The following is a 15,365-nucleotide window of genomic DNA, read 5'->3' as shown; positions in this document are numbered from 1 at the left end:
GATTTTCTCATGTAACTCTCAGTAAGAAAGTGAATAAATGTATTCCAAAAATGTTGAACTATTCCTTTAAGAGGTGCTTCCCCAACCACCTCTCCACCTGGGCAAAGTTTTTCTGTCCGTATGTTGGCAGGTTGAAGAAGGAATCCCACCTTAAGGAATGACATTTAAAGGCTCCTTGCTTTTGTGAGGGGAAACATGCGTTTGTGAGGACTGAAATCAGCTAAGTGAATCACAAAATATGCAAAGGCTGGTGAAGATTTAGTTAGGGGAGGAACAGGAAAGACTAAACAGCTGGGGATGTTTACTGCGTCTGTAACTTATATTCATCTGTCTCTCCCTTGTTAGGAGTGGTCATGTTGTAGCAACTGCATCAGGACATTGATGAGACCTGCCAAAATCGCCATGGGCCGTGCAGTTGTACTCTGAAACTGAAGAGCATTGCTTGGCAAGGGACTGTGAACACCAAACATTTGCCACATGGCACAATATAAAAGGGGGATGAAGAAGAAGGGTGTCCATCTGTCGCACAAGTCATGGAATTCTCTCACCTCTGAAGGAAGATGTGATAACTTTTTGTATCATATTTTTTCATTTAGATTCCACATTCAAAGATTTATTTGTGCAGTGTGACAATCTTCATAGACTGTGCATAATGCAAGCAATAATGTAAAAGACATTATTTAAATAAGAAACACTATAAAAAACGAATGTAGGCAAAGGACAATAGAGAGCAAAGTATGTACAATACAGAAAATAGTATAAATAAGTAGTTAAAAAGTGTGTATGGAAAACAGGATATGAAATATAGAGCAAACTTTTATTGTTTATCTAACAGGGACAATGTACAATACCATAGATTAATTGCATCAAATATAGCTAAAAAGTAAATTCAGTTTCAACTGTGTGGGGTCCGCCAGTGATGTGCAGGTTGACACAAACTTAAAACTGAATCACATTTTTTAAGCCTGAAACTCAGTATGGGTTATTGATCATTACCTCCTGAATGAGAGTTAGGTTTAACTAATTCACCAGCACAGAGATTTCCCAGCACCTAAAGCCACCACAGCCCATGTGAGATGTTTGGCTTTTTTAAGCCAGAACTTTGCATGAATACATGGACATTCATAGCAGGAATCTAACTTTCAAACCTCTGCCTATCACGTTCCTCTCATCAAACGAGGCCTCTGTGTTAGGGCAGGTGTGGCTGAAACTTGTGGTTGAAAAGGAAGACAGAGGAGGGAGGGGGAGGAGACCAACCCTCATATGAGCTGCCCTTAAAACAATAATCCTGCTTTCACCCTGGACTCGACCATTCTTTCCCAGTGATCATATCCTCATCATTCCCATGTCAGCACCATGTGGTTAGAAGTAATAGTCAGAGTTAGCCAGCCCACCTGAATTCAAGATGAAGCATTCGGAGAGCAAAACAATCAAAAGGTACTTTTAAAACTATGGAAACACATTTTCTCAGATTATGACGAGCACAGACAAAGAGGAACGTGTTCACTCTCTCTGACAACTGCTATTACCTTACTGTTTGCTTAATACACTCCACTTTAATTTTCTGCCCTGGCACCTACATTGGTCTGGAAAAACAGAGGGAATCCCCCCCCCCTCTTTTTTTCCCAGAGGTGGAGGTCTTATTAATGTTACCATGCTGTCTGGCCCAGCTGAATATATTTACTTAGTGTTAGGAGAGTGGTGACCACAAAAGCAGGAATGTGCCTAAGTGTGACTTGAAAGCGGCTGTTACATTTTAATTTTTAACCCATAAAATAAATACAGAGCGGCCCTGCGATTTTTATGAATGGCTGCTTTCATTCCAAAATACGCCCACCAATCAGCAAACTACCCCCGTGGTGAATGCCACGCCCATTTGGAATGTATGAGCTTTTGCCAGAACGCTGATTGGTTAGAAGCATTGAGAGGGGCGGGGCCTCTCAGAGGTTCACCAGCGGGTATAAATTGGAGTTTAGACACTTACCCGATGGAAAAATAAGGACTACGGTCCGAAAAGAGACTGAAACTCAGCATCAAACTACTTTAGACTAACAATCGTTCAGTGGATTGTAGATTGAAGATACTATTTTATCTCTATTTGTATTCTTTTTTTTTTCAACTTGTCACAGGCTAATCATGGCATTTCTGATCTACCTGACTGTACTGACAACAGCCGTCATCACGCAGGTAAGATGTTTCTCTCCTGACAGAAGCGCGTGTCGCTGTGGGCGAGCCAAAAGTCTGTTTACAGAAAATCTATTAAAAATTTGTTTAAGGTGTTATCTGTCATGGATGATGTAGTCGCGAGTTAAAGTGTGATTCAACTTTCACCTCCAGGGTATGAACAGCATAAACATCCCCTGGTGTAAACAAAACTCAAGGGTATTTTTAGAAAAGCTTTCAGACATGTTTCATCTTCAAAGACGTATTCTTCATAAAGCCAACATCAGATTAACAGTGATTACTGATATGACTTTATCTCTGTCAGCATAAAAAGTGGATACAATACAAAGTTTGGTGAATGGAGTTTAGGTGGGGTTATCACTCCAATACTGCTCAAATAATAATGAATACAGTTTTTCTGAAGTTGCCTGATAATCAGCATGTCTACTCATGTCTTCTTTTTAAAGCACAGTGACATGTTAATTCCTACAAAACTGGAACAAGTTGGCTCTAGTGCTGGGCGATGACTCAAACCATGAGCCAGCAGGGGACTGGGTACAAACTCTGAGCTGTCTAGACACACAGGGCTGACTGGCCAGCAGTGACTTGACTTACTGTGGAGGCGTACTGCAGTGCTTTGTCTGTGGAAGAATTCAAAATCAGTCACAAACCCCTGGGGAGCCTGAGAGATCATACAGAATCAAAAATGAATGTACCAGAACTCTTCCTCACACTTTGATGGTGGAAGAAAAGCTGGAACTAATGCACTCAACACCCCTGATGATGGCTTGTATGGCCCTGGTTGCCATACAGATATTTTCTGTCTGAATCTTCCTCTGAAATTTTCTCTGTGTTTAGCATTGTGACTGCATTGTAGATTTCTGAGGCTCTGGGGTTAATTTTCTATTCTTAGCTGTAGAAAGTGTTGCTTGACTCCTGTCTGACGATGTGATCTCTCTCTCTGCTCCCTCCAGGTGACAGCTAGCTGCCCAGCAGTGTGCGAGTGCCCTGTAGAGCCCCCGGTTTGCCCTCCAGGAGTTAGCACTGTGCCAGATGGATGTGGGTGCTGCAAGGTGTGTGCTGTGCAGCTTAACCAGGACTGCAGCCCCATGAGGCCTTGCGACCACCACAAAGGGCTGGAGTGTAATTACGGCAACGATGTGACCATGGCCTGGGGCATCTGTCGAGGTGAGAGAGGAGGGAACAATGTATGTTGGGACGGAAGGAATCTCACTTAGAAAATAGCTGCCTTTTACAGCTCCCCTGTTCATTTCAACCCAGAGAATTACTATGCATGGACAAGATATCAGAATTAACATTGTGAATGTGCTATAAAAGCCAAAAGGCCATGATACCTGTGCAGCAATGTACAAAAGATGTCAAGAAACGTTAAATGACCCTTTCCATAAAATCAAAGCCATCACAACTCAGTGATTGAGCAACATGTAACCTTGCATATCCGGGAACAAGACAGGGGGTATTTTAATGAGTAGTAGATGTTTTATGACAGCGACAGGGGGTTTCAGAGATAAAAATACACTTTCCATCTGCACCATGCCGGTGCTGCCCCACAAACTATGAATAGCTGGTTCTTCCGTGCTTTGGAGACAAGGAGTCTGACACTTCCTGTGTCCTTATTTCCACTGACCTTTTGATCTTAGTGCTCCCCTGTGCAGTTTTGTGTACTACTGGTGTGTGTGTGTTTTGGTGAAGTCAGGAGAAACGTTCGTTTCATTCCAGCTGTTGAAATAAGACCATGTGGTGAATCAATAATTGATCCCTTTAGACTTTAAAGCATGTCCTGTAGAAACTGAGAGATGCATCTCTGAGATACCTAACCCTTGGATTGTGTTGCCTGTTGCCCTTGAGCCAGATGGTGTATGTGACCAATCTGTAGTACATCAAACAACACTCAATTTGCGAGTCATTAAATGTTTTGTTTCAGCTGAGCAAAATGTGTCTTTCCAGCAAAATCGGAGGGCCGCACGTGCGAGTACAACGGCAGGATCTACCAGAATGGCGAGAGCTTCCGCGCCGGCTGTAAACACCAGTGCACCTGCATCGATGGCGCTGTTGGCTGCGCTCCTCTCTGTAACAACAAGCTGCCACCGGCCTCTCCATCATGCCCCTACCCACGGCTGGTCAGGATACCCAGGCAGTGCTGCTTCAGTGTGGACTGCCATAAGGGCACCTGGCGGCTCCCTCCTAAGCATCAGGTTAGTTTTTTCATGTGATGACAAAGGACGCGCTCAGTGACTCACAAAAAGGCACAAATTGGAAACACATTTTTATGGAATTTGTTTAGCAATACCAAATGGTGGAGGTGAAATGCATCATCTGCCTCTGTGGTATTCTCTTGATATAGAAAACAAAGGTGACTGGGATGTAATTTCTACAAAATATTACAAAACATTAAAATGTATTTCTTTAATCAAATAAATAGCAGTACCCCAATTAAAATGGCATTTCCACTTATTATTTGAAGAACCAGAGAATATGGAATTTTTGCTTTACAAAATAACAAAAACAATTTAATGATGAACACAACAAAAAAATGAGAGCCGTTTCTGAATGAAGGGTTTTGGAAGTTGTGTGAAAATGTGCGTAAAGTTTTGAAAATTCATTGTAAATCTTACACCTTGTGATAGATGAGGCTGTACCTGCGCACACAGACTAGATACTGTTCAAGAAGTGCTTTAAATCATGACAAAGATCCATGCAGGTAGAGAGCAGTAAAGTGTCTCTCCCCTGACCAATTGCCGTGACGTAACCTCCTGATAATCAGGGCGTCATGGTGTGAGCAACACTGGAAAACACACAAAAGACAGACATGGCTGCGGCACAGATGATCCCCAGCAAACAGCCCTGTCTCATCTCATCCTCTTATCGCAGGTGCCTCCACCACAACAACACCTGCCCAGACCTCAGCACCAGCCTGAAAATGAGCCGGACAATGAGCTTACAGACGTCAAGTCCAGCGGCTGGGAGAGTGAACATGGCTACAAACACCTGCCTGGTGAGGGAAAGAGAGTCTGAGAGGGGAATATTTATTTATTATCAGTAACTGACTCACATTCTTGTTTTGTTAGTCGTTTTAAATTGTGTGCTGAATTTTTCTGACCCTGAAATGAAATGCAAATGGTACATTTTCACTAAGTTCCATGCGGAATGCAGTCTTATTTGAACATGCATGAGTTTTGTTGTTTTAAAACATTTTATTGTAGGATTTTCCAATGTAATTGATGTAACAGTAATCATAAGAAATTATTAAAACTGATATATAGAAACAGGTAATGCTAATGTGCAAAATCACATTATATAGTCTAATTTAGTGGTTCCCAAACAGAGTGGCTCTATGAGGTTGTACTTAGGCACGGCGGTGCTTTGAGCTAAATGCTAACGCCAGCATGCGTCCTCTTATCTTGTGACCTCTTGATGGGGTCCCGACCCCCAGGTTGGGAACCACTGGCCTAATTGATGTGTGATTTTTCTGTTTTTCTGCCTTCCACCCTCTGTCATGTCTCCAACGCTCCTCAGTGTGGAACCATCTGAAGGACAGGAAGTGTCCAGTCCAGACTACTGACTGGTCACAGTGCTCCCGCAGCTGTGGGATGGGCGTTTCGTCTCGAATCACCAACAGGAACCCTCAGTGCAAGCTGGAGAGAGAGACGAGAATCTGCACCATACGGCCATGTCACAGCCTGAGTGTCCTAGCCAAGGTGAAGTGAACTTGACTTGAACTGAAGGAGAAGGCGACAGACGGAGAGCATAGGTCGAATATCCACATTACTGCCAAGATAACGTCTTATCACACCAATTTATCTGTGCACAGTGAAACCTAAACGCCTTGTGATAACACTTATCAATAAGAATTTTGTCACCTCTTATCTGTCTGTGTCTGACAACGCAGGGAAAAACAATACCTGCTCATTTTTGCTCTGCTTCCTTGTTCCCCTCTTTGAACTTACAAGCAGAGGCTGAAAACGATCTGTGCTGCAAAGAATGAAAAATTAGATGTTTTGGCCCTGAGTAAATAGGCTCTTAGTGCTAAAGCCATCTTTATCCCGAGTTTAAGAACAGAGATTATTTTAGCGGTACTTTCGGGAAGCTCTGCATACATCTAGTGGGAACTGGGCAGTGCTGATTTACTCAGCGGTGTTTTGGTGGCAGGCAGGCGCCTTTTTAAATATAGTCCCCCACCCCCGGCATTCCTGCCAAGCAACTGTCCATAGCTAGGCCCCGTCTGTGTACCCAGAGTCCAGGGAAGTGGTGTGTCTATATTAATCCTCCATGTTGGACACACACTAAGAGCTCTTTTCTCTGCTCCACTGAGTTAAAAGTTCTAGGGCCAAGAATGATCACAGGTGTCTGTGTGTTTAACACTCAAATGTAAAATAAATGTTTTATTTTAAGATTAATCACTTAAATCTAAAACTAATCCCTCTCTCTCAATCTCTGTTTTGGCATAACAAGATGAAGTGTGGCCCTCTTAATGTGAAGCTAATGAGTTTGAGTGCAAAACCGCTTAAATCTGCTGTTATGTAAAAGGACAGGGTAGATAAAAGTCAAAGCTTATTAGATTTCTTTTTCACTTGTTTTGGTGAATTTTGCTACTGAAGTCAGGAACAACACTCATTCTCATCCAGACTATGACACTCCTCTGTTTACTTTTATCATCCAACCACAGAGAGGGAAGAAGTGCTCCCCAGCCCAGAAAGCCCCAGAGCCCACCCGCCTGTCCTACGGAGAATGTGTGAGTGTCCGCCTCTACCGGCCAAACTACTGCGGCGTGTGTTCAGACGGCCGGTGCTGCTCGCCACGCCGCACGCGCACTGTACCCGTGACCTTTGTCTGCCCGGATGGCGAGCGTTTCCAGAGGTCAGCCATGTTCATCCAGTCGTGTAAATGCAGCGATGACTGCGGCCACCTCAATGAAGTGGCCCTCCCTCCGCAGCACTGGATGTATGGAGATACACACAAGTTCATAGACTAGTACTGAGGAGGATGTTTTTTATTTTTTTATTTTAATGTGATGAGGTCAACTTTCTTGATTTAAGGAAGACACTTCAAGACTAGGGGCCATTTTTTCTCATCTGGCTCCCAGTGAGTGAAGACCACAGGCACCCACCTGCCAAACAGCAGGCAGGGAGGGCCGCCTCGGATTTAAACACAATCATAAAGGCAACCCTTATTGTAATATTATTGTGTGACCGGAGTGGATTGTACACTCTCCTGCTCCTGTTCAAACAGACGTGGGACCTAAATTAGAGCCCTGAAGTGCCCCTGGACTTCCGCCACTCTGGACTGATTGCTGGTTCAGGTTTGGAGGATTTTTTTCCCCCTGCGATCAGCCTGAGAGGAGAACGAGCAACAAAGCACTTTGTTTAGCACTGAAACTGAGGAACTGTAACTCTGACGGCAGTGCACAAGAATCACCTCCCCTGCAACAATAGCCGCACATGCTATGATGGTGGACGACTCCATATCCCACAATGCACTGTGACTACTCCGTGACAACAAGCAAAAGAGCTTTTGCGGCTTTGTAGAAAATTAAGACTTTTTTTAATTCAAAATATATCAAATCAGCACAGCATGTTACGAACAAAAACACTATTAATTGTTTTTTTTGGCATGCTGACAGGACAAGCCATGTTAAAGTTTTTTACACAAAAAAAACTTTACACACAGCGATGAATGACACTGTTCCCCTGTATGTGACAGGCTGTTAAATGATAAGGAACGCTATCTGGAACTGACAAGCGTTCAGCGAGATATGGACCAATGCCAACTGATTTCTTTTTTGTGCATTTAATGCAGCTTCAAGAAATGTCTTACACAAACCTGTATTTGAGAATTTATTTTGGATCACACTGTATTCTGTAAATATTTTATTTAGTTATTTTATTTGGATCCAAGTTTGTATTATTGTCACATTTATACACTTTCCTGGATTAAGACACTACAGTGTAGCTGTCACAAGTGTTTGTTGGTCCATCTATGTGATAAAACTGGCTGCTGAGCTCAAGTTTCATGCAAGGTTTTATTTTAACTCAACTTGTAAAATTTCAAACTTGGCAGTTCAAAGTTGCCAAGTGTTTGCGAAAACAGTGGCTGTCTTCAAATTATGATTATAGCACCATCTGCTTGTGAGGATAATTAACTACAAGTAAAATTACAATGTAGTTTGCTTCATAGGTTACTGTTGTACTGTAACTGTATGTTTAATGTAACATCCGACAAACTTAAATGTTTAAAAACATGTGCAAAATTAAATTCAATACCATTAAATAAGGTATAAAAACTTTATTTCTTCAACCAAAACAATATATCCATGTTTAACAAGGAAAACACTAAAACAAGCACCCCGCAAAGACCTGATAAAATAAAAAAAAGTTTTATCATTATTTATGGTGGCAGGGGGGACTTAATAAATGTGAGGGGTTTTTTTTCCCTCCACCAAAATACAGCAACACCAAGGGAAACACAATCTTCACTGGAAAGACGCTTCAGAATCATCTGGCCTGTTCAACTGCAAAGACAAATAGGAACATTAAAAACGGTGTGAGATTACAGGAGGGGCAAATGAAAGATGTGATATTTATACATATACACAAACCATCATCTGGCCAAGTGCGAGACAGCTTGTGAGTAACAACAGAACTTACTGTAGGAGGAGATATCTATCTCCTCTGGGAGCTCTGCTACGTTGACCTCGAAGCGGTCTTGGACGTCATTCAGGATCTTAGCGTCTGTCTCGTCTGACACAAAGGTGACAGCCAGGCCTTTGGTCCCAAACCTGCCAGCACGGGCCACCTGAAGTCAAAACGATTACTATTTATTTCTATTGGCATTTTTAATTACAATTAACTGATTATAAAACACTCACACGGCAGGTTCCTGTGCCTTTTTACAGACAGTGTTTTGGTGAAGTTGGTACAAGCTACAGCCCCCTGTATGTGATTTGTTTGTTTGTTTTGCAAATGAAAATAAGCAGCTCTCCAACAAAGATAACATAGTTATATAATAGCTGGACTGACTCTGTGAAGGTATGTGTCAGAATCCTCCGGCATGTCGTAATTAAAGACGATGTTGACTCGCTCAATGTCCATGCCTCGACCAAACAGATTGGTTGCAACCAGGATCCGCCGCTGAAAGTCTTTAAACTGCTGGTACCGGGATAACCTGGGGGGACAGATGAGAATAAGTAAGATGGCATTCCCAAGTGAGGGAGACTAAGCACATAACCCTCTCAAACAAACAATCTCATTTTCCACACAAATATGGCTGGGAATTTCTCACCTTTTAATTAGACTTAATACTTTCATTTTAATGTTAAAACTTAAAGTAGTGACTCAGCCTAAAAACAAATTACAGTACAGTGAAATTAGGAAACCTACCGCTCCTCCTGCGCCATGCCCCTGTGGATGGCGATGGCAGGGAAATTCTGCTCCACCAGCAGGTGGGACAGAGCCACACAGCGATTCACGGACTTAACAAAGATCACCACCTAACAGGAACCAAAAGAAAAGCCTTGCATATTTTCACTGGGAATGGCAAAGACATCAATGAGATACAGACAGGCTGAAATCAACATAAATATCTCCCTCTAGAGGACAAGTGAGAGAAAAAAAAGTAAAATGACTAGCAGAAGAACAAGGCTGCAAATGTATATCTCTTAGTATTAAACCCTTTCACAAAGATTTAAAATACTACAATAATTATGCACATGACTTATTCTGATTCAGTATCTTATAAAGGCCAGCTATACCTGGTTGAACTCGAGCACATCGAGCAGGTCAAAGAGCTTTCGGTTCTTCTCACTGTCCTTCAACTTGCAGTAATATTGCTGTAAACCATGGAGTGTCAGCTTGGTCTCGTCATCCACAAACACTTCCATGGGCTACGCAGCAAGAGAGAGGAGCCAAACATTAGTCTCTCTCACAAACACACCTCTGCAGACCACATCAGAAATTAAATAAAAACAAGAACTGTTGCATACACACAAACAGTGTGGTAAGAACCATAAAAAAAACACAAATGAACTGATAACTGAAACTGATGAGAAAACCAATTGGTCAGAGAAGTCATCGAATCTGAAGTTCCCTGTGGTTCATGTTTTTCTGAGCTCTACATGTGACAGGTATACGACTCCATACAATTCTGAACTTGCACCACGTTTTGACAAATGAACTGTGCACGGTGTCTTATTGAATCTGTTCTCCTGGACTGCAGCAGAGCCAGGAGGACTGAGTGTCCTGACCAAGCCAAATCTGCCAGGGAGGATCACTTTTCCCCTCTGATATGGCCACTTATGACACTGACAGCCACAAGTGGGCAAAGCTAAGAGGGGCATCACAACAAACACTGAACTACCTCATTTGATTATTATGCATAAGAATAGCCGTGTGACTCTTAATAACTGCAATTATGGATAGGACATTGATAAAATAATACATATATTAATTAATTAAAAGACATCTAGTATTATGTGCTAAAACGGCTGTAACCTCAGTGAATATGTTTCTACAACCATTTCTTTAACCTTTATCTATCCAGGATTACTTTGCTGATCAACTCCACGGGACTTAAGGGCCTTGTTCAAGGGCACCTCAGCAGCGGTAATGAGAGAAAGGTAATTTGCTCATTCACTTCACAGGGATCAAACCAGCAACCTTCCGGTCACAAGCTCGCTTCTCTAACTTTTAGGCAACCACTGACCATAACTAATGTTTATAGTAGTGTGTACATACATAAATAAGGAGAAACCAATTAACATTTAGGGCGGCATGGTGGCGCAGTGGTTAGCACTGTCGCACGGGAGGTGAAGCTGGTTAGAGCGGGTTGGGGGTTCAATCATGTCGAAGTGTCCTTGAGCAAGACACTGAACCCTAAGTTGCTCCCGATGGAGACCAGCACCTTGCATGGCAGCTCGGTCGACATTGGTGTGTGAATGTGTGAGTGAATGGGTGAATGAGACTTAGCTGTAAAGCGCTTTGGGAACCGTGAAGGTTGAAAAGCGCTATATAAGTGAGATCATTTACCATTTACAGCTACCTCACACATTAAAATGTCAACTTATGCAAAACAGCTAGCGAATGAATCCATATTCCTGTTGTAGAAAGGCTAACAAGGCCTTTAACCATTTCTTCAAATGAAAACAGATCTATTCGGCCATATCATGGTGATGCATCAATTTTCATTAACATAAAGATTGCTTATATATAGGATTAAATTCATATTGTCAAAGAATCTCAGTTTGCATTTAATATCTAAAAAAAAACAACAACAAACAAGACAAACTGAATGAAGCACATTAAGTTAAATTTGAAACATCAGTAAATCCTGATGATAACTCACATCCTGCATGAACTTGCGGCAGACAGGGCGGATCTCCTTGCTTAGTGTTGCACTGAACATCATAACCTGCTTCTCATGGGGTGTCAGCCTAAAGATTTCCTGGACATCACGTCGCATGTCTGTTGGGAAAAAATAACAGTACCACCAAAATGACATGAATTGTCTTTTTATATTTGATATTTAAAAAATGTGAAACTTACCCTCGCTCGTTATCATTTTTTTTGGTTTGTTTTTTTAAGAACAAAATGGCAGATTACTTCATTCACTATTGGAGCACTGTGGAATTATATCACTCACAACCCATTTTCACATTAAATGCACACTGACTGCTCTTTAACTTGGATTCAGTATTTCAGCTTATTAGGGAGAATGCTATGAAGAATGTAAAGATATGAGCAGTGACAGAAGATGACATGACACTATTATAAGTGAGATATGAATTCACAGAACAATACCTGAGTCAAGTGGAAGCCTCCCCTGTCTTTCATAGTGACCACAGTCTTTCACCAAAGCTACTCATTTCTTAACAGTCCACTATAAAACACTGTTCCCCTTACTCACCCAGCTGCTCCAGCATCTTATCGCACTCGTCAAGCACAAAGTGTTTTATGTTCTTCAAGTTGAGGGTCTTGTTGTTGATGAGGGCCAGGGTACGTCCTGGAGTTCCTACGACAATGTGAGGGCAGTTCTTCTTCAGGACTTCTTCATCCTTCTTGATGGCCAGGCCACCGAAGAACACAGACACCTTGACAGTGGGCATGTACTTGGAGAAGCGCTCGTACTCCTTGCTGATCTGGAAGGCCAACTCTCGTGTGTGGCACATTACAAGGACAGACACCTGGCATACAGGGAATGAGGACATTTGTCTCAATAACTGCAGGGTCCTTATGTAGTGCATCTTGTGCTTCTGTAAAGCCAGCTAACATGTTTTACTGCTCCTTGATTTCACTGATTTTCAACAGGACCTTGTGAACATTCCAGAAATGTATCATAATATCATACAGGTCCTTCATAATACCTGATGATCATTTAAATTATACAAAATTAAATACTTAATTAACTAACTAATACTTCGTTACTAAAACGGAGATCTCAGGGGCACCCTGTTATTAGGATTAGGGTGCCGAGTTTTGCGTTTAGCCAGGGACCTTTGTTGAATGTCATGCCTATCTCTCTCCCTCTCCACATTTCCTGTCATCCATCTACTGTTGGGCATAAAACAAGGAAAAATTAAAATAGAAAATAAAATTCCACTAACAAAACAAATTGAGAGGTATTACTAAATGGGCATATATCAAATTCTATACCACCAAGCCTACTTATGAGCACTTGGCTTCTGTTATTGTAGACAGACCTGTCAGATGTGTTTTCAACACAATGAGGCAGACACAGAATGAATAAAAGCTGCTGCTGCTGCTACTACTTTTGAACCAGATAAACAGGCCGTTGCCATCCAGCACACTCATAGGTTAAATATCTTCTAATCCAACTAAAGAAAAATTGAAATAATGTGAATCAGTTGTATTGAAGCTTTGCTCTCCACTCAGTCTGTCTCTCTCAAATGTCTGTACTCGTGGTTCCATAAACTTGAGCAGCACATACTCCTATCAAGTTTGTGTGCCCAAATACCAGATTCGTGTAGGGACATGGCATATGCATTTCTTTACACCAATTCAATGTTTCTATGCTATGTTGAGTGAATATGCACAAGGCCTTAGGTCTGAGAACTAAGCACAGAATGGATATCTACCTATCTATAAGTGTAAACACCACCTAGTCAGTGTACAAAACTATAGGAGAGGAATAATGACTCTTAAACATGAAAGACAAGCAAAAACAAATATTGAGCAACTCACCTGACCATCCACAGGTTCTATCTGCTGCAGGGTGGCCAGTACAAACACTGCTGTCTTTCCCATACCAGACTTGGCCTGACACAGGATGTCCATGCCCAGGATAGCTTGGGGAATACACTCATGTTGCACTGAAAATAAAACAAATGGCAATTATGAGTGAGTGAAAACTTCAAGGAGGCCTGATGATGAATTCATAAAATCAGGATATGATAAAAACATAACAAATAGCAGTTTGTGTGGAGCTGTAAACACCCAAAACTGCTATTCACCTTCTGAGGGATGCTCAAAACCACAGTCGACAATGGCACGGAGCAGCTCTGGTTTGAGGAGAAAGTCTCTGAAGCCCGAGCTGTGGATGGATACATAGGATCCCTTCACCTCCTTCTTGTTTGCTGGAGTCCCACTTTCAGGGGCTCCCTGTGGCTCCTCATCTTCCTCATAGTCCAGAAGTTCATTATCAACGTCGTTCTCAGCCATCTGTATGGACAATCAGGAAATCTATGTCTTATAATTTTTCACAACAACAGACTGTGTCAAAGCCCCCTTTAATGTGCAAGCTCATGTTTGAGCTGAAGGCCAGGTGGGCTTACAATTCAAGTAATAACTGTTGGATAAATAAATGTAAACCGAAACATTCTAATATCTAGTAATGCCATGTTGTCGTTGTTACATATATTCATACTTGACTAACACTATAAATAAGATATTATTGGAATTACCTGTGTGTTATGGGAATGAACAGAAGAATATGTTAACACTTGCTTGATGGTACAATCATCGGAAACCGAAAATCGAAAATTAAATAAATTAGGAGCACGGTTCAATGATCATTTGGCTAACGTTAGCAGGCCGCAGCCGCGGTTCACATCAAGATGAATTAATTCTTGAGAGGGGGAAGCTAGAATCTGACCTATGTGTTTACAGTCTTGAACGACCAACATGATAAATGAGATCCGTTAAGCCATTACAACTACGCTGACTCAACTGATAGCCGTCTGATGTGACCCGGCAGAGACAGCATACCCACAAACAATGGGCTCTTCCTTCTCATTCATCCAAACCGGCTAGTTACCAAGCTAGCAGCTAACAGTTGAACAGGACTCACAAATTACTTTAAACAAACACTACAACTACGCTATTAACTCCTCTAACATCAAACCTGTATATATGTAGCATTGTTTAATGGGCTAATGGTCAAAAAAACAAAATTACTCACTATAACTAGACAGCTAAAGGTAATTGGTAAGTCAATACGAAGCTAATGTTAATGCGTCTAGCATGCTAGCTACAGAAGCAAATCCGCCACAACTTTAGCAACTGCGACAAAGTATTCAAAATATTTCACCATTAATAACAACGAAATATATCTACATGCTGGCAAGGATTGCGTGAAAAGTACGAAGGCACTGCAACATTACCTTGAGGTGATATTTATGTTCCGCCGATATCAATGTGCGCAATACAAGCGAGCTAGCAAATATTCACGGCACAGTGAGTGAAGCACACACGTATGATATGTTCAAGAACACCTCCAAAAACCTAAGCCTTTAGATGCGGCGTGAACCAATGGCTGTGATTGGAACGTCCTAAGATGTTTTTGCTCGAAAGCAACAAAATGGATGCTGTTGTTTTATTTCATACATCTTATCATGCGGGGCAGTGCTTTGAGTTGTAATGCTGTCACGTATTCCAGCAAATAAAATGTATACATAATTGACAACACGATCGATGAAAGGGCCTGTAATTCATATTTACGTTATTTGTGATGACACCTGAAGGCATCATTCCTCCGACATCAGCGCCTGTTCAGAAGGAACGCAGTCCACTTTTCCAAGGCTGTGATTGGTCAGAATCATAGAGGTCAGGGAAAGGGGTCAGGCCTGTCATTTAATGAAATATTATTATGCCTTATTATTACTGCAGATATTTTATATCTTAATACGTTTATAGTAACCAAATTGTTCCTGCAGTTTTTATGATACAGTACAA

General features: G+C 41.7%; 2 protein-coding genes across 2 annotated transcripts; one reads left to right on the top strand and one right to left on the bottom strand.

Moving 5' to 3' along the window:
- The first annotated feature begins 2,136 nt into the window (after window positions 1–2,136).
- Window positions 2,137–7,156, top strand: LOC139296061 (CCN family member 1-like). The gene is made up of 6 exons (XM_070918348.1): window positions 2,137–2,187; window positions 3,138–3,351; window positions 4,132–4,379; window positions 5,056–5,179; window positions 5,701–5,882; window positions 6,851–7,156. The coding sequence occupies exons 1-6, from the start codon at window positions 2,137–2,139 to the stop codon at window positions 7,154–7,156; spliced, it is 1,125 nt and encodes a 374-aa protein (XP_070774449.1).
- Window positions 7,157–8,478: 1,322 nt separating this feature from the next.
- Window positions 8,479–14,877, bottom strand: LOC139294478 (ATP-dependent RNA helicase DDX39A). The gene is made up of 10 exons (XM_070916390.1): window positions 14,795–14,877; window positions 13,646–13,853; window positions 13,377–13,504; window positions 12,082–12,358; window positions 11,521–11,639; window positions 9,932–10,063; window positions 9,561–9,670; window positions 9,201–9,345; window positions 8,829–8,976; window positions 8,479–8,692 (listed from the first exon to the last, which is right to left on the bottom strand). Exons 2-10 carry the CDS (start codon window positions 13,851–13,853, stop codon window positions 8,676–8,678), a joined length of 1,284 nt encoding a protein of 427 aa, XP_070772491.1. The 5' UTR covers window positions 14,795–14,877; the 3' UTR covers window positions 8,479–8,675.
- Window positions 14,878–15,365: the final 488 nt, after the last annotated feature.

The sequence above is a fragment of the Enoplosus armatus genome, chromosome 2 (genome assembly GCF_043641665.1).
Source record: "Enoplosus armatus isolate fEnoArm2 chromosome 2, fEnoArm2.hap1, whole genome shotgun sequence".
NCBI classification, from domain to species: Eukaryota; Metazoa; Chordata; class Actinopteri; order Centrarchiformes; family Enoplosidae; genus Enoplosus; species Enoplosus armatus.
Note: the sequence above shows the minus strand (reverse complement) of the source record. Positions and strands in the feature narration are given on the sequence as shown.

What these genes read in the sequence shown, in the direction of transcription:
- LOC139296061 (XM_070918348.1), top strand. Translation starts at nt 2,137, where the DNA reads ATGGCATTTCTGATCTACCTGACTGTACTGACAACAGCCGTCATCACG. An exon ending in TGGCTACAAACACCTGCCTG is followed by an intron (nt 5,180 to 5,700) that starts GTGAGGGAAAGA and finishes AACGCTCCTCAG; the next exon opens with TGTGGAACCATCTGAAGGAC. An exon ending in GCCTGAGTGTCCTAGCCAAG is followed by an intron (nt 5,883 to 6,850) that starts GTGAAGTGAACT and finishes ATCCAACCACAG; the next exon opens with AGAGGGAAGAAGTGCTCCCC.
- LOC139294478 (XM_070916390.1), bottom strand. Translation starts at nt 13,853, where the DNA reads ATGGCTGAGAACGACGTTGATAATGAACTTCTGGACTATGAGGAAGAT. An exon ending in TAGAACCTGTGGATGGTCAG is followed by an intron (nt 12,359 to 13,376) that starts GTGAGTTGCTCA and finishes CCTGTATGCCAG; the next exon opens with GTGTCTGTCCTTGTAATGTG. An exon ending in GCCGCAAGTTCATGCAGGAT is followed by an intron (nt 10,064 to 11,520) that starts GTGAGTTATCAT and finishes CTTGCTGCGTAG; the next exon opens with CCCATGGAAGTGTTTGTGGA.